Here is a 24,788-nt window from a genome sequence, read left to right as displayed (position 1 = left end):
GGGAGGATAATGTCATTTTTCACTGAGAATGCAGAAAGGCACATGTGGAGTCTAGAGCACAAGTTCTGCAACAAGTGGTAGATTCTAAAGCAAAGTCAGTGGCCATGAGGTAATGATAGCAGCAGTGTGGCCTCTGGATTTTTTTCAGTAAAGAGCTAGTCTGAGTTTCTTATGTGAATTGAGTCCAGCTGTTAACACTGACCTCATGAATATGCTTAGAGGTTTGCATTCAGAGTGGTACAGCTTCTTGCTAGGGATCTTTGCACATTCGTAGTTGTGTATGTATGGAAAGCACTGCAAAGTTAGTCCTGTCTGATCTCGTATCTATCTCAGCTGTTTCATACATTGGTTTATATATTCTCAAGGCGAATATCTTCAGCTTTGGTTAAACCAGCACATTTTGCTTTGTCTGCACTTACTCTGTTTTCAAGTATCCCATCAATGGAGCTGTTCTTTAAAACTGGAGTTTTATTTGATTGTACCCCATTAAACTGAGAAAGAAGTGAGAGTGTCACATAGAGAACCAAGTACCTTGAACACTGGGCATCTGGACATCTGCACTGAACAAAAGAAAGCGTTTAGGACATTATCATGTATCTGGGACCATGTGGATTCACCTCTGTACTCTGTCTCAGTCTGATCTTAACTACCAAGTATCTCAGTCCCATGTGAAAAACAGAAACAACAGCATTTCGCAAGCTTCCAGGGATGTTTGGAATCTAAAAACGAGTGACTCTGAAGTGATTTTGAGACTGCAATAATGAGGCCTTGCAATTGACAAAATTTTAAATTTATTGTCCAGCAGATCTGAGCAGCAATTTTGAAGCATGTCTAGACTAAGTCATTAAGTATAAAAATGTATTTGATTAACGATACGGTTTGGTTGAGCAGTTCTGGTACCTGGCCCTGTGTACAGCAAGTGATCTTTATTACTTTTTCTGTCAGATCATGTTTGACCTTTTCACAAGCCAAATAAAAATAGTAAATGCCTGTTTATTTATCTGTCTGTGGATTAAAAAAATCCTACAACACCCCAAGTTTTGCCATTCTGTATTGGTTGCAATTATATCAACTTTTCAACAAAGTTTTTGTCCATAGATCTCAGTCCAGCACAGGACTTCTGAACACAGGAGTACTTACTGCGATAAGACAAGAACTACCTGAACTACAAGATCACTGAAGTTAGTCTTCAGTGTTATCATTTGAACAGACAAAGGAAATCTTTAAGCTTTATAGCCCTGTCTAGACTTCTCAAATCCTTAGTTCAGATCTACTTAGTGGAGTCTTAAGTAATCTTGAAGATTGACATGTAACTGTCAGTCATTTCTCAGCCAAACACCCCTATTTAATAGCCTGTGTTATTGTGGCAATGAAAGATTTCTGTTCACCTCCTATCCCTGGTTGAATGTTTTCATTAAGAGTATTTCTTCTGTTTAGGATATCTGGTGTACACCAGAAATGTGATGTGATGGTGAAGTGCCAGCTGGATGAGTTTTGCCTGAAGTCATACAAGTTGTAATGCAGAGCTAAAAGAAAGGTGCAGTTTGAGGCAATCTTGACACTCTGAAATGCTTACTGAAGCCAGAACTCTTCAGAATACATTGTTAAAATCACAAAGAACTATATCTGCTTTGTCTGACTTTACACAGGAGATTCCAGGGGTTTGCTAAACTCCATGTTTTTGAGTTTAGCATCTGGATTTTGATTTTGGTTTTTTTCTTCTTTGATCAGAGACCACGTAATGGAGGGTGGCATTAAATGACCAAGCAAATAAAGCATGCCAAGCAGGAATACAAATATTACTCACCTATTGCTCTGCATGTGAGTATTTCCGGCTCTAGGCGAGCAACATTTTGCTGCCAAACAAATCTGTCTATGAAGCATCTGAAATGAATTTTGCTCTTGTCAGGGTTCCCTAAAAGTTTGCTTTTCTCCATTGCATGGAAATAAATAAATAGGAAAATGTAGCAACACCAATTTGCATAAGTCACCAGGAAACAAAGGTGTGCCAAAGGCTTTTTGGCAGAAGACATTTTATGTAGGACTTAAACAACAGAAATGAGAGCACAACATGGCCATGAGTGCACTCTGCCAATGTAAATATGCAGGAAGACGTTTCTGGCTCTGTGTGCTATTGCTGTCTATTGTAAACATGGAAATATTTTGGTCAGTTGCCACAGCTGCTTCTCTCATTTCCTGAAGGTGAGGCTGATGTGCACAATGGCTCTGTCCTGCATATCTGCAGTATCACAGAGTGTATGCAAATCTCACGCTGTCCCTCCAGCAGACAGTGGTGCAAGATGAAGCCCTGAAAGAAGTAATCCCTTTAAAAAAAAAAATCTTCTACCTGTTTTGAAAATGACACCCAGTTAGAACCATTTCTCCTGAAAAGAAAAATCCTTGTATAGCAGAGTAGTCATTGCATCTGCAATGTCCAAGGTTTCTAATGCAGTAGTGTTCTTTTATCAAGCAATTGTGTGTCTATCCACTTTTACTCTTGTATCCTTGGTCTCACCTCTTTTTTTTTGCAGGCACTAAGCATCCTTTAGGTGTTGAAAAACAGGAAATGAGAGGAAAAAGCTCAAGCCAGGTGTTGGAGCTTAGGTATGTAAACATGTAAAGCCATATTTTGGTAACTAAGTGTGTGCCCTTATCTTTTGAGCTGCTGGCTTATTGAACTCAGGCAAAGTCAGCTGCATGTGCTCAGCATCTCTGGAAGTTAGAAGAAGATGAGGTAATTTTACAATCTCTTTCTTTGACATCTGCATTTAGTGAGATGATGATGATGATGATAATAATAGTAATAAATTCGCAGTTGTAGTGTTACGTACAGGAACCCTGACCGCAAGAGGGCATATGTGCTCCACAGTTTGTGTCATTCAGCCACTCGTTGAAAACGGCCTCGAAGAGCTTCTCTGAACCAGTGTTTGTGAGAAGCGCTTGAATCGCCTTCCTTGAAGTATAGCAAAAGCCATCAACGGCCGTTGAAGGCTGCTGTACAAAGAATGTTTCTGTGACTGCAGTTCCTCCAGCAACGTTATTAAGAAATGTTTTTGTAATCTGAGCTTTCAGGCCAAAAATGGCATCGTAGTGTGAAGCACAAGAAAGTTTCTGCAAAAGTTTCTGCAAAAGTTTTCTATTGCAAACACAAAATCTGACATAATAATTGATTTTGCACGAGTCTGGTGAGATTTAACATAGATCAAAGTGAGCAGGAAACAAATATTTTATTACTAATTATTTTTTTTAAATAAAGTGACTGAGAAAGAATATTAGACAATATTTTGCACAATGTAGAAAAAGTTACTTTTAACACACCAAGCTTGCATCATGCTAGAATTATTGTTTGGCCAGTGTTTCAGATTTCTGAAAAAAATAAAGCATCGTATAGGGTGAAACAGGAATGTAATTTCACAAGTAGCAGCTCGGGATAACACCGTTTTCTATTTAAGTAGGATTATGGTAAGCTTGCTCATCCACCTATCAATCATTTAAAAGGGTGGATGTCTGACTAACTCAAGTCATCAGTTAGTCATTGCCAGAGCTTTTTAAGGGGATAAATAGAACAGTAGTGGCACGGTTATTATCCATAGCAGTCTAAGTCAGCAGCATCATCTCAAAATGTCATTCCATAGAGGACTCTCATGAACTGCAAGTGCAGTGAAGGACAAGTATTAACTTTTCACAGAGGTCTTCAGTTCCCTTTGCAGAACAGTCATTGCTGTTTGACACATAACAAGTTTAACCAACTTTACACAAATATGAGGCAGCTTTACATGTAAGATATGTATACAAATGGAAAGCAAGAGACAGAAGTTTGTTTCTTGCATTCTTCCACTTGCCGTTTGTGGCCATGTTCTGTTTTGAGCTGTGTTTGCGTCCACTGCATTCTGTGTTCATAAAGGGTCTGTGACTGTTACTGAACACGCAGCTGATTCAAGAGACACGTGCACTCTTGTACCATCAGCTTTTGGATGTGCCTTGTTTAGTCAGTGGAACTGAGCAAAGACTCCAGGGGTGATTCCTGGTATCCAAATGTCAGATGATAACAGTCCTCTGCATGAGATGGACCAGGGAAGAGTGAGCGATCAGAAAGGGAAAGGCATGAACTGGGAGAGGAAAGCTTGCTGCAGAGTTGAAATTAGTATGGCATTTTTAAAATGAAAGCAAGCTAAAGCGTATGTTCAAACATAAAGCAGACTAAGTGGACTTAGAACTGGTAAGGTAATTTGGCATAAAAAGTATTAACTTTTTTCATACTTCCACTTCCAGCGCCAGCTCTGCAGGGCCTCTAACCATTTTATGTCAGGGGGCCTAACAAAGCTTCCAGATATGTCTTTCCAGGTGTGTGGGAAATGAATAGAATAGAATAGAAGTAGTTCAGTTGGAAGGGACCTAAAACAATCATCTAGTCCAACTGCCTAACCACTTCAGGGCTGACCAAAAGTTAAAGCATGTTATTAAGGGTCTTGTCCAAATGTCTTTTAACCGCTGACCGGCTTGGGGCACTGACCACCTCTCTAGGAAGCCTGTTGCAGTGTTTGACCACCCTCTCAGTAAAGAAATGTTTCCTAATGCCATCTGAACCTCCACTGACACAGCTTTGAGCAATTCCCACGCATCCTGTCCCTGTTCCAGGCAGAAGAGATCAGCACCTCCCTCTCCCCATCCCCTCCTCAGGAAGCTGCAGAGAGCAATGAGGTTGCCCCTTTCCTCCAAACTAGACAAGCCCAAAGCCCTCAGCCGCTCCTCACAGGACATGCCTTCCAGCCCTGTCACCTGCTCTGTTACCCTCCTCTGGGCACATTCAAGGACCTTAATATCATTCTTAAATCATGGGGCCCAGAACTGCACAGTACTCAAGGTACATAATGCTGATGGGGATTTCGGGAGGCTGATGTACTAAGAAAAGGCATCTTTCTGATCTGGAATAACTTGGCCCACTGGAAATGCTGCTCACTGCCAGGGAGAGGGTGTTTCTGCCAGGAAACTATGTAGAGCACCCACAGAGCCCCTGACCCAGGCGCAGCAGCCCAAGCTCTTACTGTGCCCCTGGGGACATGGAGGCCCTGCTTCAGGGCTGGAGGGACACCTGGGGCAGACTCGTAGTTGCTCCTCGTCCTGCTAACGAGGAACACCTGGTCACCTCACCTCCCCTCTCCGTTAGCCCCGCTGTGCGCGCAGGTGCGAGGGGCGACAGAGCTGAGAGAGCGGAGAGCTCTCCCCTGGCCGCAGCGCAGAGGCGGAGCTGGGAGGGCACAGCTGGGGCGGGCATCCCCACAACAACGCGGGGTGGCCTAGAGCAGCGCGGGGGGTACACAGCAGCGCAGGAGGGCGCGGAGCACGGCGGGCGCCACGCGGACGCGCCACCGTGCCGCAGCTGGGGACCACGCGCCCCGCAGCGCCGCGGGGGCCGCCGGGGAAGGAAGCCCGGGCGGCCGCCCCGCCGCCGTGGCTGCCGTTGCTATGGCGAGGCCCCGCCCCCGCTGACGCGCGCTGTGACGCGCGGTTGGTGGAGGAGGGCGGAGGGGGCGGGGCGGGGCGGCTCCAGGGCGCCGGAGACAGACTCGAGCCGCCGCCGCCGCCCCCTGCGCCCAGCATGGTAATGGCCGAGCCCCGGCGGCCCCCCCCGCTGCTGCCCCGCGGGCTCGGGCCCGTCCGCGTCGGCTTCTACGACATTGAGGGCACGCTGGGCAAAGGCAACTTCGCTGTGGTCAAGCTGGCGCGGCACCGCATCACGCGCAGCGAGGTGAGGCGAGACGCGGGGGCCGCGGTCGCTCCCGCCCCCTGCCTCGGTCTCGGCCTAGAACGGCCGCGCCGTCGGGCCCCTCCCGCGGGCCCTGGGCCTTGCCCGGCCGGGCCTAGGGCGGCGCGACTCGGGTGCCCGCAGGTGTGGGAGCTCCCGAGGTTTGGAGGTGCGGGGGGCGGCGGCCGTAGGGCTGTGGGGCGCTGCTGTAGTGTCTGGGGGGAGCTGGCCGTAGGGGCTCCGCTCAGCGCCGCGGGCGGGACGGCCGGCGTTGGGGTTACGGGGCTCCGCTCCAGGGCACGGGGCGGGGGGGCTGGCCTTCAGGGTGGTGAGGCTCTGCTCAGGAGCTCTGCTGGGGGGGTGGCCTGGCTGGCTCGGCGGGGGCGTGCAACAGCGCCCTTGCAGGCTGCTTGCTCCTTTTGTGCCTTCCAGCGCTGGAGCCTCCCCCTCTGGGGGAGGGAGGGATATTTTATTTCCTTGAGGTGTTCGGCTGCGGGCAGGCTTTGGAGCAGGAGTCCTGGCCGCCGTTCTTGTGTGTTTTCTTGCTTTCCCCTTCCTGGCAAGGGCAGTATTAAATGCCTCCTAGTCTGGCTGTAGCGGAGTCCCCCTGTGGCTCAGGCCACGGACGGTGTGTTGCTGTCACAGTAAGGATGCTGAGGTTGGGAGCGTGCAGGGACCAGGCAGCTGTTGGCTTAGTTCGTGAGTGTAGCCATCAGATAGTGATAACCTTCTGTTAATAGGAAAGGTTCAAACATTGTGTTGTGCTTGCTTTCATGTCCTGAATATTTTACGATTTTCTGACCTGGCCAATACTTGTAGATGAGCAGTTCTTCTACCTTGGTAATCTCTTTTGGCAAAGGAACTTCTCTCTGTGTGTGTCCATGTCCTGATTTCTTCAATACGTCATTCTGCCAGTTAACCAAATTGAACCATTTTTAGTCTCTTTGTTTAACTGACCCCAACTCCCCTGCCAGGTGTGTTACCCAGTGATTACTAGCCTGTAGATTGTTAGTACCTTATGCTTTACCTAAACCAAAGATGATTGTAAGTCTGCATGGGTAAAATGTAGTCATGTTCACTTTTTAAAAACAGGTATCTGATGAGAATAACGGCTTTGAAAGATCAGCTTCCTCTTATATTTTCTTCTTAAGTAGTTTTAGACACTACACCTAGAGGTAAGGTTTTGGTAAGGCTCTGTTATGGTTGCTTTCATATTCTACTGAAGAAGAGCTTACTGTGCTGCTCTGTACCAGACAAAAGTAAATATTGTCCAAAGTACAAGGTAAAAAAAAAAAAAAAATGAGAAGACCTGTGATTATTCAGTTATTGTGGTCTTGTGTGGTAAAATCATTCCTTACAGGAAGCGAAAATGCCCTTAGTTTGGACTTCAGTTAAGGAAAACAAACCTGCAATGCTAACATTGTTCTGGCCATGCAGTGATAGATGAGCTTTGCATCCCACGTATTAAGAGAAATTTATCTTATTGTCTTATTTTTCCAAGTTTCATAATAAACTGTTCATTATTTCCAAATCCTTCCTTGCTATTACTGAAGAGACAAGCAAAGACCTTGCAACATTAGTATTCTGTTCCCAAGTTTGATGCCATATGCCCAGCTTCTAAACACCTTACTTGAAGGTAGTAAGTTGTATTTTACTTTTTAGTTCTCATTACTGTGGCAGACTTTGTGATGGAGATGAAAACTTCAATCTTTATTTGTCATTTTAGAAAGTACATTTGTTTAGTGTTGTTCAAAGTAACAAAGGCTACAGATAACTTAGAGCTTAACAGCTTCCCAACTCCAGTATGATTTTTCCATCTGTGTCCGAAGAAATTGCTGAATTCCAATGTGTTCTAATACAGTTTTGCATTTTTTTTAAACACCTTTGCTTTTCTGAGGAGCCTTGTGTCCTGTCTGGAGCCTTTTTATCTTCTGCATGATTTTTATGTCAGATTTGCCTGTGTTGGAGATTTGTGTCAAGGTCTTTCATTTTTCAGTAGAGCTACATTGACTTTCTGCAGTAAGAGATGCAAGAATGTTGCACCTGGAACTTAAATGTTGAGTTAGTTGCTGGAAGTGTTTAGGAGGCCTTTGAGGAAGAACCCTATTAAGATCACTTCTAGTGATGTCAGGGGAAATTAATTTTAGCCAAATACTACTTTGACTAAGCACTTCAAGTTTGGACCACCTCAATTGATTTTAGGATTAGTTCATTATGCACATGAAGTGGAAGTCCTGCTTGTTAATGTTTCTACATAGAAGGCTGTTCATATTTCAAGGTTGTTCTAAACTGTTGCTTAAATGTCTTGAGTTGCACATTTCTCATATTCATGTGTGCCTTTATTAAACTAACAGTGTAAGAATATTCAGCTTATTAGGTTCTGGAAAGACTATCTATGTGCCATCAGGTCTGTACAGCATGAGGATCTGTGCTGTGTTGCTGTTGGGACTTGCTCAGAAAGCCCTTTTAAAAAGGACTATTTCCTTGTCTGGGTTTCTCCTGAATCTCCCTATTTGAACCCTTTAAATTTGGAACCTGTTTGGTTTTGGGCTTTTTTAGCATCGGCACTTTGAAATTGTATTTTTTATGGCTTTGACCTATAAAACTATTTGCCTGTCTTTTTTTACATAACTCTGACTAGCCAATAACTGTCAAATTAAAAGATGAGATCTTGTTATCTTGGACGGTCAGCACTTACAGATTATGTACAGAATCCATCCTTTTTATGGAAAATCTATGTATCAGAATATAAAATTGTAATTTGAACTGAAAATAATAAATATAGTTGCTATAAATTGTTAGTGAGGTGTAGGAGAAAAGAAAATGATACCCAGCATGAAGCAGAAGATGCACATAAGACAGGGGAGTATGCAAAAAACCCTCAGAAATCATAACTTGAATCCTGTATTACCATAACACTAAATTGCATGACTAAATAGTCAAACAGAAAGAAGTGTGAAAGTTAAGAAAAATGGGTGGATTGATAACTATTTGTAGTAATAGAGTTAGTGCATGACCCTCTTTGACAGTCCATACAGGGTGCCCCAGAAGGGGACTACATGGTTGAATGTGACCTTTGCTTTGCTTGTTTTGTGTTTGTTGCCATTTAAGTTAATGACACATGCTTTCCTGCCACGCTAATTTATCCTGTTGCCGAGAAATCCTGTGATCTCAGGCTAAATTCTGTTAATGAGACATGCACAAATAAGCAAAATTTTTCCTTAGGAGGAGACTAAGAGAACAAAAGTAATCGGAACCATAAAGTTCAAGAAGTTAATATTTGCTTCGTGAAATTTTAAAATTCATATTTTCTCGTGAAATATGATGACATGTGAAATAATGAATGGTAATGAAAAGATCTCAGAATAGATGAAGGTACTACTTGGAAAAAAGCAATGCACTTTAAGGATAAAGGAAAGTCTTTGTGAGTAGTCTATGTGTGAAAGAGTCATGTTCCGCACCCAGCCCCAAAACTCTGTAACTAATACCCCTAAGGATTAGTCATCTACAGAAGAATACTAGCCATTGCTACTCAGATGAAAATGAAACCCTTCCGACTAGTATGTCACAGAATCACTAGGTTGGAAAGGACCTTCAAGATCATCAAGTCCAACCATTAATCCAGCGCCACCATGTCCCCTAAACCATGTCCTGAAGCACCACATCCACACGTTTTTTGAACACTTCCAGAGATGGCGACTCCACCACCTCCCTGGGCAGCCTGTTCCAATGCCTGACCACTCTCTCAGTGAAGAAATTTTTCCTAATATCCAATCTAAACCTCCCCTGGCGCAACTTGAGGCCATTTCGTCTCGTCCTATCGCTAGTTGCTTGGGAGAAGAGACCGACACCCTCGTCGCCACAACCCCCTTTCAGGTAGTTGTAGAGAGCAATAAGGTCTCCTCTCAGCCTCCTCTTCTCCAGACTGAACAACCCCAGTTCCCTCAGCCGCTCCTCATCAGGCTTGTGCTCCAGACCCCTCACCAGCTTTGTTGCCCTTCTCTGGACACGCTCCAGCACCTCAACATCCTTCTTGTAGTGAGGGGCCCAAAACTGAACACAGGATTCGAGGTGCGGCCTCACCAGTGCCCAGTACAGGGGCACAATCGCTTCCCTACTCCTGCTGGCCACACTATTGCTGATACAGGCCAGGACACTGTTGGCCTTTTTGGCCACCTGGGCACACTGCCGGCTCATGTTCAGCCGGCTGTCAGCCAGCACCCCCAGGTCCCTTTCCGCCGGGCTGCTCTCCAGCCACTCCTCCCCAAGCCTGTAGCGTTGCATGGGGTTGTTGTGGCCGAAGTGCAGGACCCTGCACTTGGCCTTATTAAACCTCATGCAGTTGACCTCTGCCCATTGATCCAGCCTCTCCAGATCCCTCTGTCCTTATGGTTCACAGTTAAGCTTTTAGCTGTCCAGTGTGTTACAGGTGGTTTGTACTTTTCTCTGAAAATTACCAGCTCCTGGCACAAGACGTGATACTAGTTTAGGTGTGGGTGTCTGATCAAGTGTGCTTAGGTATGCGTACAAGTGAATGATACAGGCAGAGAGAGCAGCTCCCTGTGCTATGCAGCACACAGTTTGGGTTAGTGGAGTAATTCAGCGGGAAAATGACACTATTGCCAAAAAAAACCCCAAAGGCTCAGGGTGCTGATTTAACTGTTTGCAGCTGTGGGCTCTCTAGATCTGTTGCAAGGAGGAGAGGAGGAACACATCTGGGGGCAGACAATGGGAGCTCACAGGTAGATCAGGTTGAGCATAGTGTGCTGCACCATACGGGAGGTTAATCCTTTTATAATCTGTGATATCCAAACACTTTGCTGTTACAAGTTGGAGTTGCTCCAGAATGCAGGAAATTGTGTCTGTTAATTTTAATGCAGTTCAATCTACTTTTAGGATGTGTTCAGTTAACAACTCAAATCTGCATTTTTGTAGCCTACATGAAACCTTAAAGCTTGCACTGACATGGACAAACCTCTTTTAGTATGTTAGGCCATGTTGGGGGGGTGTTGTGTTTGTTTTTTTCTAAAGACTAGTCAGAATTATATGAATAATATTAAAACAATGAAAATTGAAAGCTGGAATAACAGAGGAACTTTCATCTTTTTCGACAAGCGTTTCACCTTCACTGCTTGACATTTTCAGTTCTCAGATGTCAGATGAGGATTGAGCAAACTCCAGTTCTCTAAGCCTTTAGTAAAAGAGGGAAGGAAATGTGTGCTATTCCTAATATTTTTAGAAAACACGTAAGTTGCAAAGATATTTTGGAATATAAGTCTTTAGGCAGCAAAAACTGGTGATGGGGAAGATGAAGGAATAGGATTCCCTCTTTTTTTTTTTTTTTTTTTTGGTCATTTGAAGTATATACTAATATTATATACTGATGTTTGTTTGGGGGTGATAGCTACTAAAAAAAAAAAAAAAAAGCCAAAACTAGAGTCACAGAACTTGTGTAATTGTTCTTAATTTGGCATGGGCCAAACTAGTCAGTTTGCTTGTGCTGTGGCAATGACTGACCATACTAGAGAGAGGAGAATTCATTTCTGTGTGCAGTCTCTGCACTGTCTTCAAAAGATTAAAATGGTGTTCCAACATCTCTGCAAGATGCTAGTAGTTGTTAGCAAGCTGTATATTCAGGAACAAAACACACTTTTCAGATAGGAAACTGTTCCCCATCTTGAAGCAGTTTCTCCACCTCTAAGAATCACTTTCCTTTTTCCTGTCATCATGACACACCTGAGATTATGGACAAAAGAGAGCTGTTGCTGTTGAATGCACTGTTCCTTCTCACATTGTTATGAAGAAGTTGCTGGATTTTAAGCATTCCCAAGTGGTTTTTCTCTTAAGTCTTCCATGGCCTCGACAAGATGCATGAAAACTGAAGATTCAGAATAGACTGAGATATCTAATCTGCATTTGACTGTAGAAGCAGTGGTGCCAGCTGCTACTATGCTGCTTCTGTAGAAGCCCACCACTGTGTGCACATATATAATATATGCATCAAGAGTTGTACAAGGATTCCAAATAGCAAAATTTTTTCCTTCAGTTAGGCACACACTTTTACTCTGTGTGTTCAGAAATAACCTCTTAAGAAGACCAAATAACTCCACATTGTAAGACAATACAGTTTTATGTGCTGTGCTGGGTTTTTTAAGCTAAAAATGTATTTAAGCTGGAAATAGAGCTTGTTTAGTTTGCATCTCTTCCTCTTGCATATCAAAAGATATTCTTAATTAGTGGAGAGCTGTGCTTAGAATTATTTCAGCTATCTGAGAGACCAAGCTAATGTGGTTACACAACACATACTTTTATGAATCTATGTGATAGCTGTCAACTGAACGATCTAGCTAAAGAAGTCTTGTTTGTCTTTTTTTGAACAGATTGTCAATGTAGCAGCACAAAATGTGTCTCTTAACATGATGACAGAGGTAACAAGTAACCTGCTGAGACAGCGGTTTATTCTGTAGCGCTCCAAAACAATTTGTTTTTCAACATTCACAGTGTCACATATAACGTAATTTTTCTAACTCCATAGTTGCCTGCAGGAGTTCAGTATTAACTGACTTAATAAAGAGCATTTTATTAATGTTGTCATTATTATTTGGTGATATCTTCATAAAAACATTTTTGTGAAAGTATTCACCCAAGTCCTTGCTGCATTGTTGTACCTGAATGCCCAGTGTGTAAACAAAACAGATCTTTTCAGACTCGAAAGCTATAAATCCTAATCAGTGATACGTTAGTGTTATAATTTTGGGAGTAGGTGGGTGATTGTATAGACAATATAGGATGTTACTGTGTGCTTCTGTGGACTGTTAACCTTCTGTGACTTGTTCTAAATCTACAGTCACTTTTTACTTCTGGTATGGGGGAGGTAAGGAGATGTTTCAAAACTACTGAAAGAGGATTCCTGGAGCCATTCTGCTCAGACTAGTTTTCTACTAAGTAAATTCTGCTCAGACTAGTTTTCTTGCTCCCACACTTTCAAAAGAAGGATTTGGTTTCACTCTTTCAATGGTCTTTGGGAACTGTTGTATTTCTAAATGTGTGCAGCAAAGAGATAGGATAGGAAATTTATGGAAAAGGGAGAAAGTAGGAAACATCGGGACATGAAGCACTGTTCTTGACCAGTAAGTGTAGTGAAGGTTATAGCAGGATTTGTAGCCATGCTTCCCAGTGAAGTTGGGGAAGCTCTTACTAACATAGTCTTACTAACCTTGGAAAACATAAAACTACAGTAGGCACTGATTATTAAGAAACTGAAGTGGAAATTGAAGTATTTAATCTTTAAAACAGAAGAAGGACAAATGAGTTATCTAGGTTTTTCTAGGGAAATGGATACTTTTGTTGTCTGGGAAAACAGAGTTAACCGTTTTTTGTGTTGGAACTCTTTGTCAATGTTAGAAGCTAGGAGCTGCAGTGTTCAGAATAATGCCTTATATCTCTGGAGAAAGTTGGTAACATAGACACTTAAAGATAGGCTTGGAAGTGGTAACAGGCTGTATTTGAAATATTTGTACTTTCAGTAAAAGGAACACTCAGAATTTAAGAGCATACTGTGGAAGTGCCAAACTACTGGAAAGAAGTGCCAGGAGTCAGTGTACTTGTAAAGCTAGATTTTTTTTTCACTAGGATACGGTGACAGGAGTCACACCTCATTGGAAAAAGTAGCACTATCAAGCCATACAGTTTCAGAACTCTTCCCTCTCCTTAGTAGGAGGGGGTGAGAAGTATAGAAGAAGGATGTATAAATAAATATAAGTTGGTCTCTTCTCTCAAGTAACTAGTGATAGGATGAGAGGAAATGGCCTCAAGTTGCGCCAGGGGAGGTTTAGATTGGATGTTAGGAAAAATTTCTTCACCGAGGGGGTGGTCAAGCATTGGAACAGGCTGCCCAGGGAGGTGGTGGAGTCACCATCTCTGGAAGTGTTCAAAAAACGTGTGGATGTGGTGCTTCAGGACATGGTTTAGGGGACATGGTGGCGCTGAATTAATGGTTGGACTTGATGATCTTTCCAACCTTAGTGATTCTGTGAAATATTTGTGCTAATCAAACTGATAAATGTGATGGATAGATAAAAGTTTGGCATGAACCCCAGAGAGCAGACTGCTGTTGGGTTTTTTGGTTGTTTTTTTGTTTTTTTCTAATTGTTTGAACCCCGCCTTATTTATTGCTTTCACTTGTGGTTTTTTCCCCTCTTCTATGATAGACCTAACCTCTTTGCTTTGAGATTCAGTATAGCTTTGCTTTTATTAGCTCTTCTGTACTGCACACGTCTTATGTGCAAGAAGCGTAAGTAGGAGAAAGTTACTGTATTATTTTGCTTGCATTTGAAGAGAGCTTCATAAAACACCTAAGAATGGGGAGAAAATACGAAGTGACTGTGAGGTGAAATTAAATGAACCAGAGACAGCGAAGAAGGCAGTCTTAAAATTTGCAAGTGTTGAAAGTTCTAGGTAAAGCTTCTACACTGTGTTGTCTATGTGAAGAAAGAAGGAGGTGAAGAAAGAAGCTACTGTAAATACCTCAGGTTACTGAGGAGACTGATGTTGTCTGCATAAATTGCTATTCTAATTAGATTGCTATTAAACTTGAAATACCAAAAAATGCAGCAGGATTTTTTTGCATTATTCTAGATAGATGAAGGATCTTAGACTTAGACTTTCCTGAATCACAGAATCACTAGGTTGGAAAGGACCTTCAAGATCATCAAGTCCAACCATTAATCCAGCGCCACCATGTCCCCTAAACCATGTCCTGAAGCACCACATCCACACGTTTTTTGAACACTTCCAGAGATGGCGACTCCACCACCTCCCTGGGCAGCCTGTTCCAATGCCTGACCACCCTCTCAGTGAAGAAATTTTTCCTAATATCCAATCTAAACCTCCCCTGGCGCAACTTGAGGCCATTTCGTCTCGTCCTATCGCTAGTTGCTTGGGAGAAGAGACCGACACCCTCGTCGCCACAACCCCCTTTCAGGTAGTTGTAGAGAGCAATAAGGTCTCCTCTCAGCCTCCTCTTCTCCAGACTGAACAACCCCAGTTCCCTCAGCCGCTCCTCATCAGGCTTGTGCTCCAGACCCCTCACCAGCTTTGTTGCCCTTCTCTGGACACGCTCCAGCACCTCACCATCCTTCTTGTCGTGAGGGGCCCAAAACTGAACACAGGATTCGAGGTGCGGCCTCACCAGTGCCCAGTACAGGGGCACAATCGCTTCCCTACTCCTGCTGGCCACACTATTGCTGATACAGGCCAGGACGCTGTTGGCCTCCTTGGCCACCTGGGCACACTGCCGGCTCATGTTCAGCCGGCTGTCAACCAGCACCCCCAGGTCTCTTTCTGTTGGGCTGCTCTCCAGCCACTCCTCCCCAAGCCTGTAGCGTTGCATGGGGTTGTTGTGGCCGAAGTGCAGGACCCTGCACTTGGCCTTATTAAACCTCATACAGTTGACCTCAGCCCATCGATCCAGCCTGTCCAGATCCCTCTGCAGAGCCCTCCTACCCTCCAGCAGATCAACACTCCCACCCAACTTGGTGTCATCTGCAAACTTACTGAGGGAGCACTCGATTCCCTCATCCAGATCATCAATAAAGACATTGAACAAGACCGGCCCCAGAACCGAGCCCTGGGGAACACCGCTCGTGACCGGCCGCCAGCCGGATTTAACGCTGTTCACCAGAACTCTCTGGGCTCGGCTGTCCAGCCAGTTCCTCACCCAGCGAAGAGTAAACCTGTCTAAGCCAGGAGCCACCAGTTTCTGCAGGAGAATGCTGTATCTGAACACCTGACCTATACAAGACTGGAGATACCTTGTTGCTTGACTGAAAGATGTATTACCATTTTGTGATGGTAATGCAAGATTGCTACAGATAAAACTTTTCATTGGTCTGTAAATAAGAAATAGTGGGCTCCATTCCTCTTCAACCTGGAGGTCAACCAAATAGTGGGTATAAACTGGGATAGATGTGGAGAATGAAGGAGAAACCAGCTTGTGTTTCCGATTCCAGAGAGACAGTAGAAAATAAATTAGAGGAAGTGGAGAAATGTGACACATGGGTTGTTTTTAATAAATAGTTCCTGATGTATGTTTAAGAATTTGGTCTGGCTTTAGTGGTTTGGTTTGATTACTTTGACATTTTGTAGCTTTCTAGTTGAAGTGATTTCTTCCTAGGCTGATAAATGGTGCCTGCAAAAAATAAACAATAACCATAAGTCACTTTATTAGGTGTGATCTTAAATTAGGCCAGGGAGACTTAAATGTATGGTTTTTGTGTGGTGTTTTCTCTTAAGCTGCATGTATGATTGTTTGCATCCTCTGCTGCCGCATGGCATGTAATCAGACAAAATAAGGAAGCAGCTTGCTGCTCTGCCTTCGCAAGTGAGCGAAAGGGGACCTGCTGAGCGGAGGAGCAGTTGCTGTAGGGAGTAGTCAAAGGGAGTGCAAATCTGGCAAGACTAAGTGGGAAGTATGCATTTGGACAGTCAGGTTCCAAGCGTATTACTGTTCTTTTGTCTGTCCCTTATTCCTTGCATGTGTGAAGCCAGGCCTTTATTATCAAGTTTTATACTTATATCAAGTGTAAGACAGCAAATTAATATTGTAGTTGGGAAGGACTGGGAATAGGATGAGGGGTAACAAATGGAAGCAGAAGCAGGTGATCCATGTTTTATTTGCATGGTGTCTTCATAGTCAAAAGACAGAAGCTTTCAAAGGGAGATCTGTCATCTTTGATGACTTGCCATCTTGAGCATTACTGTTCCTGTATGCTTCTTGGTGTGCCATGTAGTATAATGTGAAAGAGGGCAGAGTAGGTGCATTATGGAGAGAGCTGTAAATACAAATAGCTAGCAGAAGACAGCGGGGGGGACGCATGTTTTGAAAACACCAGGCATCGGAATCCCCTAAATTGCTGTATGTGATACCAGAATACAGGAAAGTTGCAGAGAGCTGGGGAGGAGGGGGGCAGTGTGGAGTGGTTGCGTACCATTCTAGGTACCGTTTCTTCCAAAGTGTCCTCTGTTATATTTTGAAGAATAAAGGCTGTGGAGTCACTTGTGGAAAATGTTGTGGGATGTGAACCTTTTTTCTTTTTTTCTTTCTAATGGCTTTATATATCATGATTCTTTTAAATGTGTATTGGTTTTTGATAAATCTAGTTTCAGTGAGTTCCATGTTAACAGGACATTGTTTAAAAAAGATAACCACCACCACAACTATCTCTTTTCAAAAAGTTTTTAAAAATCGTTTGTTTGCTTTGGAAAATAGTCTTGTTATGCTTCAGCTATGTAAGAGTGCATCTTAAACAAAAGTTAATTTTCACTGATTACAAGGCTAGATAAGTTATTCAGTCATAGCAGAATCTCATTTTTTCTGGTGGTTGGAAAGTGGCTTTTGAAAAGGTTATGAAGCAAAAGCGTACTGAAATGAAGTCAGTAAATAGTTAATTCTGAATTCAGGTGTGTATATAATCAGCCTTACTGGAGATAATGAAGTTCACCTCCTGTGGATTTTTGTCTCCTGCATAGCAGCTGTCTCCTATAGTTCAATGGTTTGTGAAATGCAGTTATAATTGGAAACATTTGTGTGATGTATATTGTTTGCTCTGGCTTCAGCATTAAAAATATGCTATTTAGGGTGAATAAACACCATTTATATATACAATACTCTTTTTAGTGTTGTGAGCCTTTGCATGGTTTTTATTGCAGCTATATATTTTTTTTTTCTTGGTTTAATTTTTGGGGTTTTTTTTAAATGTCTTCTGTTTGAAATTTTTAGTCTCCTAAGCATGTGTAGTTATCTGTAATTAACTTTGTAGATGTTGGCTAAAACCAAGGTCAATTGGAGCAAGATTTATTTTTTCAACTAATTGAGATCTGTTTGCAAAGTTTGACAAACGTATCTGTACAGAGTTTTTTCCCTGAACAGATGAACTGCAGATGTCCTTATGGAGTAGCATGTTAATTACAGTTACAATAAGCATGTAACAGTTGAAACTACATGGATCTACCATGTTTTGATTATCTGTGTTGAGCCAACAGTTTTTCTTTTAAAATACCTTTTTGCATTTGTGGGATTCAAATAGGCTACCTTGACTCCAGAAATAGGCATCATTATGCTTCTTAAGAAGACTTTTGTCTTTACAACACTGCTCTGTGAATGGTGCTCAGTTGTTCCCACCTGCTACTGACATAAGAGCATTTTGTACCTGGGTTCCTTGGAGCACTGTCTTCCACCATGTGTTCTGTTTTCCATTTCTTGTAAAACTTTCTTTTTCTGACATGCTGATGTAGGTGATAGTCCTGCAGCCACCTAGTGGGACTGCATTGTGCTGATGTATTTTTAAGTGTGGGATGTGTATTTCTGAGCTAGAAGAAAGGCCTTGGTTATCTGGGGTTGTATTAGCCCCTTTATAATGAGGATAAACTAATGAGGAAAATGTTGGGGAGTTTTAGTCTCACTTTTGCTGTTTGTGTGCAGGTGGCAATAAAAATCATTGACAAATCTCAGCTGGATGCTGTGAATCTGGAGAAGATCTACCGAGAAGTGCAGATAATGAAAATGCTTGATCACCCACATATTATAAAGCTCTACCAGGTATGGTTAGCAGTGTCTTTTTTTCCCTTTTCCCCCTCTCTTGCCTCTGTATGAAGAGTTCATTCTACACCAGTGACTGTGTAGAGTGACAAACTCAGCTTTTCTGGAATTGATTTGCATTGGATAAGTGTTTAACTGTTTTTGAAAGCTTATCAGTTGTGGTCTTTTTCATTCTGTGGTACCAATTAGGCTGGCCATGTTAGATACTGAAGGGTACCTGAAATCTGCTTAAAATACACAGCAGGTTCTAAGTTTTACATTAGTGAAAGAGTGGAGTTGGAAATGCCCAGCGATGGGACTTTGCCGTCTGTTAGTAGACAAGGTACTATTTAAGCTATAGTAGGGTATAAATACTCATCGTAATGTGTTTACAGTGAGTACTAGCTGTGAGGATCTGCATGGATATAGTGGTTTCCTTTACTTGGGTCTTTGCTCAGTGTACAGACTGAGCAGTACTTGCAGCCTTTTTTTCTTAACCAAAGATGGTAAGACATGAGGATATGTAAATCCAGATTCTGCAGATATGCTTGTGATGTAAATGCATGCACCAAGCAAGAGCTTCCCAAACACTTTATCTTGAAGAGTATTTACTAGGAGATGGATAACTAGTTTTTTGTATTTATTTTTGTTGGAATCTTGCATTTCACTTCTGTTGTGGATATGGACAAATTGATATATATCCTAAAGTGAATTATGTACCTTGTGGAATTGAATGCATTCCTTTATAACATAAAGGATGAATAATTATGGTACAATAATGTGTATCTACATAAGAGATAAACCTGCACTTGTGAGAAAGCATACAATTGCAGACAATGAAAACTTTTGAACATTTTTTTACTTGTGACTTTTTTTAGTGTGCATAGTTTGTATAGTAAAATATAGGTTTGTTTTATATTGTTTCTCTTCTATGTCATTTTCTGTTCCTGCTAGTATAGGGTAAAATGTTTGAGGCTGCTGGCATTTCTGCTTCAGTTAACTCTTGCTTTTAAGGCTTTCCAGATAATAGTCCCTTTGGGGTCTGTTCGTTAGTGTTCCGTTTAACAAATCACATGGTGCTTCTGAGTTACTCTCTTGCTTCTTTCAAATACACCTAGCTCAACAAACAAATGAAGACTTGTGCATGCTAAAACTAAACATTGAATTTAAGTTCATTTGATGGCATCTGTGAAGGCAATGTAAGCACAAGGACTTGGACCTATGGTGTTGGATTTTTCAACTGAATAAAGACGAAGACCCTGATTTAGACTTGTTTAGCTTTAATTTCACCTTATGGGACAGAGACTGGTGCTTCCTCTTCAAAATATCGATTCACCAAGTAGAGGTGGACCTTTGGGAGTTAAATTTCTAACTAGCTAGAGTAATATCTACCACAGTTCCTTATGAATGAGTGACAAAACACAAAAATGGTAAAGGAGAGTCAGAATAGTTAAGCCTGAAGATCAGCAAGATCACTTGAAGAGAAAGGTAATTATTACGTAGTGCTTACCCCTTTACTATTAAGGGATTGGCTTGTTAGAAATGCATCTGATAGGTGAGTTTATTTTAAAAATAGCCTTCAAATTGTCTAGCTAGTTTGCTTGTATAATGTGCCCATCACTGTACTGTGTCCATACTACAAATTTCTGAATTGTCTCTTGTCAAGGAACTACTGAGGATTGTCAAAGTTAGGTAATGAAGCTAGTAATCTTGGCTTGATTAAGAATGGTTCCATATATGTGTAGTCCACAGGCTGTTGCAGGTTCTTGTCTCCAAATGTTGGTTTAAAACAGTCTTTCCAAACTGTTTTGCCTTCCAGATACAGATATTTCAGTCATAATATGCTCAGCTGTTGTAAAGTGCAGGAGAGACTGAAGGATTGCCATCTTGTTCTGTCTGCTGGCTTGTCAGTTTTTTGATAATTCTTCTGTTATTATAACTATACATCTTTCAGGGTTTGCCTTTTGTTTTAAAGCATTCCTCTAAAAAGTTTTATTTGTGAGCAGTCTTCTAGTACTTTTTAAGCTTGTGCATAAATAAAATGCAAAAATAAAATTCAAGAAGGTCTTGTCCATGGATGGCTCAGGCTGCACTATTTTACTGTGGTTACTGAAATAGGCCCAAAATGTATTGGGTGTTGAAATTGTTGTATTGTACTGAGGGGAAGTCCTAAATGACTTTTTTTATTTTGAAGTAGAGGATTTTTCACTTTCAGTGTATCTTTGATTATGCTATTTGTACAGTGCATTCCTGAGTAGCTGTTTAAGCAATTGAGGAGTAGATCGTTAGGAATAAAGCTGCAAGATAACTGACTGGGCTGCGTTTTCCCAACTTATATCATGGAAGTATGGAATTTTGAATTGTTGGGTGAAATCTTTCTGTTGAGCCTGTGAACACAGCCTTGATGGAAAAGTTTTGAAGTCTTCCCCTTACCCTCTTTCTTTTTTCCTGTTTATCTCTCTCTATTCCTTCCAGCCTCCCATGGTTTTTGAATTGTGAGTGGTCTGTTCTTAAAATAGGAAGGCTGGAACTTACCAGAAGATAAAGTAGAAGATGCTTAAAGTTTTGTGGGGGTTTTTGCCCTCCCCCACCAGAGGATATCACATATTGAGGATGTGATAGTTCTGTAGCTGTACTGTCCGATTGTACAATGGGATACTGTGACGTGGTGCTTTAACTTGAATTTTTCCAGGTTAAGACTGATGCTTACCTGGTTTTTTTTCTTTCTATAACTAGAGAACTGTTGGTAACAGATGTCTGTATTATTCCTGGTATTCTTTCCCAAGCACCAGCCAGGAGCATGTTAGAAAATTTCAGCAATTGAATTACTTCAAGGAATCTGCATAAAGGAAAGTCTTTAAACTAGCTGCTGAGGATACTATTGTTTTGTGTTTGTCACATGTGGCTAAGAATCCTATCCACTTCCTCCAGCCACTACACTGGCTTTATAAAGTATTTAAAGCTTATCCTTGTGCTTAGCATGCAAATGCTCCCTGTGAGATTGCTGAGGTAACTTCAAAGTTGAACAACAAAGTGATAGATTGTGGTAACTGTATGTGCAAGGCAAAGATTTTCATATCTTTACCAGAAGAGAACAATGAAAATAAGTATCCATTTGGGTGTTTGTTTGCTTTTTGCTCTTCCTGCAAACAATCTCATGTGCGATTTCTCTATCAACAGGTGATGGAGACCAAAAGCATGTTGTACCTTGTGACAGAATTTGCCAAAAATGGAGAAATTTTCGGTAAGCAAGAGAATATTTTCATGTTCAACATTTTAATGTTAACTTCTGAAGTTTGTCAATTTTATTTATCTTGCCAGAGGATCCCTTTTACTGTAGTATGTCCCTTTCCTTTATTTGTCAAGAAATGTGTGGTAACTGTCATTTTTTCTCATTTTAGAAATAAGAAGTTTAGGGGAAACTGTTACAGTATACACTAGCATAAGAAAAAAGTTAAAAATTACTGATGTTCCTTTAGCAGAAGACATAGCTTGTTAAACAGAACAGTGCAGGATAAACTCATCTCAGCTGACAGAATTAGCAGGTTTTCAGCATTGAGTTGAGATGAAAAACTATATTTAAGTGTTCATCCTGATAATGAACAGTGGCCCAGACAGTATTTCAGGTAAAACTGAGGAAGCTGTTTCTTGTGCAGCTGATTTCTTGTGGTACTGATTTATCAGACATGACTTTTTTAATACATTTTCAGGAAGAACTTGGTGGGCAGAAGAGGGTGTCAGGGTGGTGTGGAGTAACACTCGTAATAAAAATTTTAGGTTGTCTGTGTTGACCTGCGTGGTCAAATTCACATTAATTCTTGTTCTTTGGCTAAAACTCATCACTCAAGCAGGACTTCAGTGTTAAATTTATGTGAAATACAGTATTTATTTTTTTTTAGTTGTAATACTTCACAATGCATCCTTTTTGTTTTGTAATGCTCAGCTTGGACTACAGTAGAGATTTCATTCTATTTCTTTGGAAAAAGTTGTTACTTAAATCAGTGCAGGACAATTGTAGTATATAAATATTCTGAGCAGATAACACTTCACACTTGCTCAGCCCTCTCTTAGTGTACATGATTATTTAAAGTGCAGAGCAGTACAGAATCCCTCAGTATTTTGAAGGCCCAGAAGAATTGAGGAAGCTTACTAAATTTTAAAATTTTCTGCTGATGATTATGTGCAAGGGAATTTGTGAAGAGGCTGTGCATCAGCCTTTAGTCATCCTGAGGGCTATGGAGTGAATAGTAGAAGCGATTCCACGCTCCTGAGGCTTGTGTTCTAGTACTAAAGGTGGTTCCTGCACATTCTCACCCTTCTTGATTGTGGTAATGGGTTCTGTTAAAAAAAAAAAAAAAAAAAAAAAATCTTCTACTTATATGTAATACAGACATGGTAAGGACAGCCAGGTTGTAGCCTTTGAGCTTTCCTTGAGTGTAGCTTGAATACCTGTCATAACTCTCAAAAATCAGGCTTACAGCATCTGCTATGCCATTATCTGTTGTCTCTAGGGCATTTTGTTTTCCGTGATTGTACTGTGCATACAATGTCCCAAGTTATTGTTTGAGACTTTTCTAAGCTATTGAGGCTAGGGTAGCAGTGAAGTTCTCTCGAGGAGGGACAGGCTGAATTTTTTCCTAGAACTAGCTATGTATAGCAGTACTCCTTTTTAGGCCACACTGAAGAAACATGAAACGTGACACTAAGTACTTAAGTGCATTTCATTTTGACCTGTGTTAGTGCCTTTAACTTTAAAATGTGTGTTAGTGATCAAAATAATAATTTTTTTTTTTCAGCTCCCACACATGCGACAAAAATTTTGTGTAAGCCTGTGTTCTTCTGACCAAAGATGAGCTTGCTATTCATAAACTTGGTTGAAATGGTTCACAACCTGCAGAATAACAAGACAATGTTCTAATAAGGCTGGGATGATAAAATACTGAGAATGTTACTCTCATTTCTGTATACAGCATGTTAGCATAGGTCTGTTTTGGAGTCTCGTAACCTTTGAATATCTTGTGCATTTCTCAGGAATGTGGGTTTGGTTGTTTTGGTTTGTTGTGTTGTGGTTTTTTTCTGAAGGAACAGAATGAGTTGCTTTACACTGATTACCATCTGGAAACACTGAATAAGAAGAAAGGAGATTCTGTTTTTCTTGCCTTCTAAGCTGCTGTTCTCAAATCAGTGCTCATCTTGAAGCCATGAGGTGCAGGCTGGCCAGGAGGTACAGCCTGGCCCACAACTTTTTTTTCCTTTCTGAAATCTTTCCATTCATCTTATTAGTTGCTTTGGGGACTACAACATTGGAGGTTGTTTATCGTGCAAGATTTGTATGCAGAATTGTGTGATTAGCATAAGCCAAAAATCTGTCTAAAAATTACCTTTGTACCTACATAAGGTTAAGTTTGTGTATTTTGTGTAGTTTTGAGGTTTCATATACGAAACATTCTCAGTACTCAGTCAAAATTCTGTAACTATTAAGTTGCACTTACATGACCAGAAGTTTTTTTGCTGCTGCTTTATGTGAGAAAGTGACGCGGTCATAGGGAAAAACAAATTAACAGAAGGCAAAAAATATAAAACTAATCAGCGTGGCTAAATATTTTAGAAGTAACTTTGATGGTGACTCTTTTTGGCATCTTATTTGTCTTGGCTTTAATGTATAATTGTAGTAAAATGTATGTTTTCCTATAATTACAATATATTATAATTATAGCATAATGTAATAATTTCCTGTAAAACTTTGAATTAAACTCTTAGTTCGTTCTGAAGAAGCAAAGCCTTTTGGGCTCTGAGACTTTCCCTGTTTGCAGATCCTCTAATGTATGTTTCAGACACAGTTTAACTAATTCTCTTAGACCTTGATTTCTCATTAAAATAATTAAGGAATCTTTCTGGGTCCATTATTAGAGACTTCATTTCTGTATTACAGGTTTTTTCTAAATAAGTTTTTTCTGATTTATTGGAATGATTTCTCTGAGTGACTTTTGTAATTAAGGATGGGATGTTATGCTGTTGTATGTATTTGTCACTGTTATATATATATTTGAAACAGGAAGCAGAAATGAGGTAACGACAGAAACATGTTAGAAATTCAGAAGGGGGGAAGTCTCTACTGTTTTTTTTCCTGCAGACTATCAGACAGAACATGCACTACAACAGTAAGTGCTAGGTGAAGAGCAAATGATCACTGTGTAGCAATATATAATAAGAACTTTAAGTTTGAATGGTACCCAGGACAATGGGGTTATTTTCCATGAATTAATCTAGCATGTCCTAGTAGAGTAACAGAAGAAAGGAGTAGAAAAATAGCAGAGTAGCAGAAATGTTCTCAAAGGTTAAAAAAATGTTTTTAGCTGGAGTATTTCATACATTGCAGGTACTGTTGCTTTGTTTAGGAATTGGACTGAGGTGTTGAAGTAACAACCTTTCTTGCTAAATAAAAGCTGATTTCATGAGTTCGAG

The 24,788-nt window shown here is 41.3% G+C and overlaps 1 protein-coding gene across 1 annotated transcript in view; it reads left to right on the top strand.

Moving 5' to 3' along the window:
• Positions 1 to 5,599: 5,599 nt before the first annotated feature.
• SIK2 (salt inducible kinase 2) overlaps positions 5,600 to 24,788 on the top strand; it is a gene marked incomplete at both ends in the record, with an annotated part of 58,391 nt that continues 39,202 nt past the window's right edge. Inside the window, 3 exons of the mRNA XM_082009869.1 lie at positions 5,600 to 5,749; positions 18,228 to 18,344; positions 21,504 to 21,567. Of these exons, the coding sequence (XP_081865995.1) occupies positions 5,600 to 5,749; positions 18,228 to 18,344; positions 21,504 to 21,567 (331 nt within the window). The remainder of the gene's footprint in view (positions 5,750 to 18,227; positions 18,345 to 21,503; positions 21,568 to 24,788) is intronic.

Source organism: Phaethon aethereus, assembly GCF_964289735.1.
Source record: "Phaethon aethereus genome assembly, chromosome: 23".
Lineage (NCBI taxonomy): Eukaryota > Metazoa > Chordata > Aves > Phaethontiformes > Phaethontidae > Phaethon > Phaethon aethereus.
This window is presented reverse-complemented; position numbering and strand designations above follow the sequence as displayed.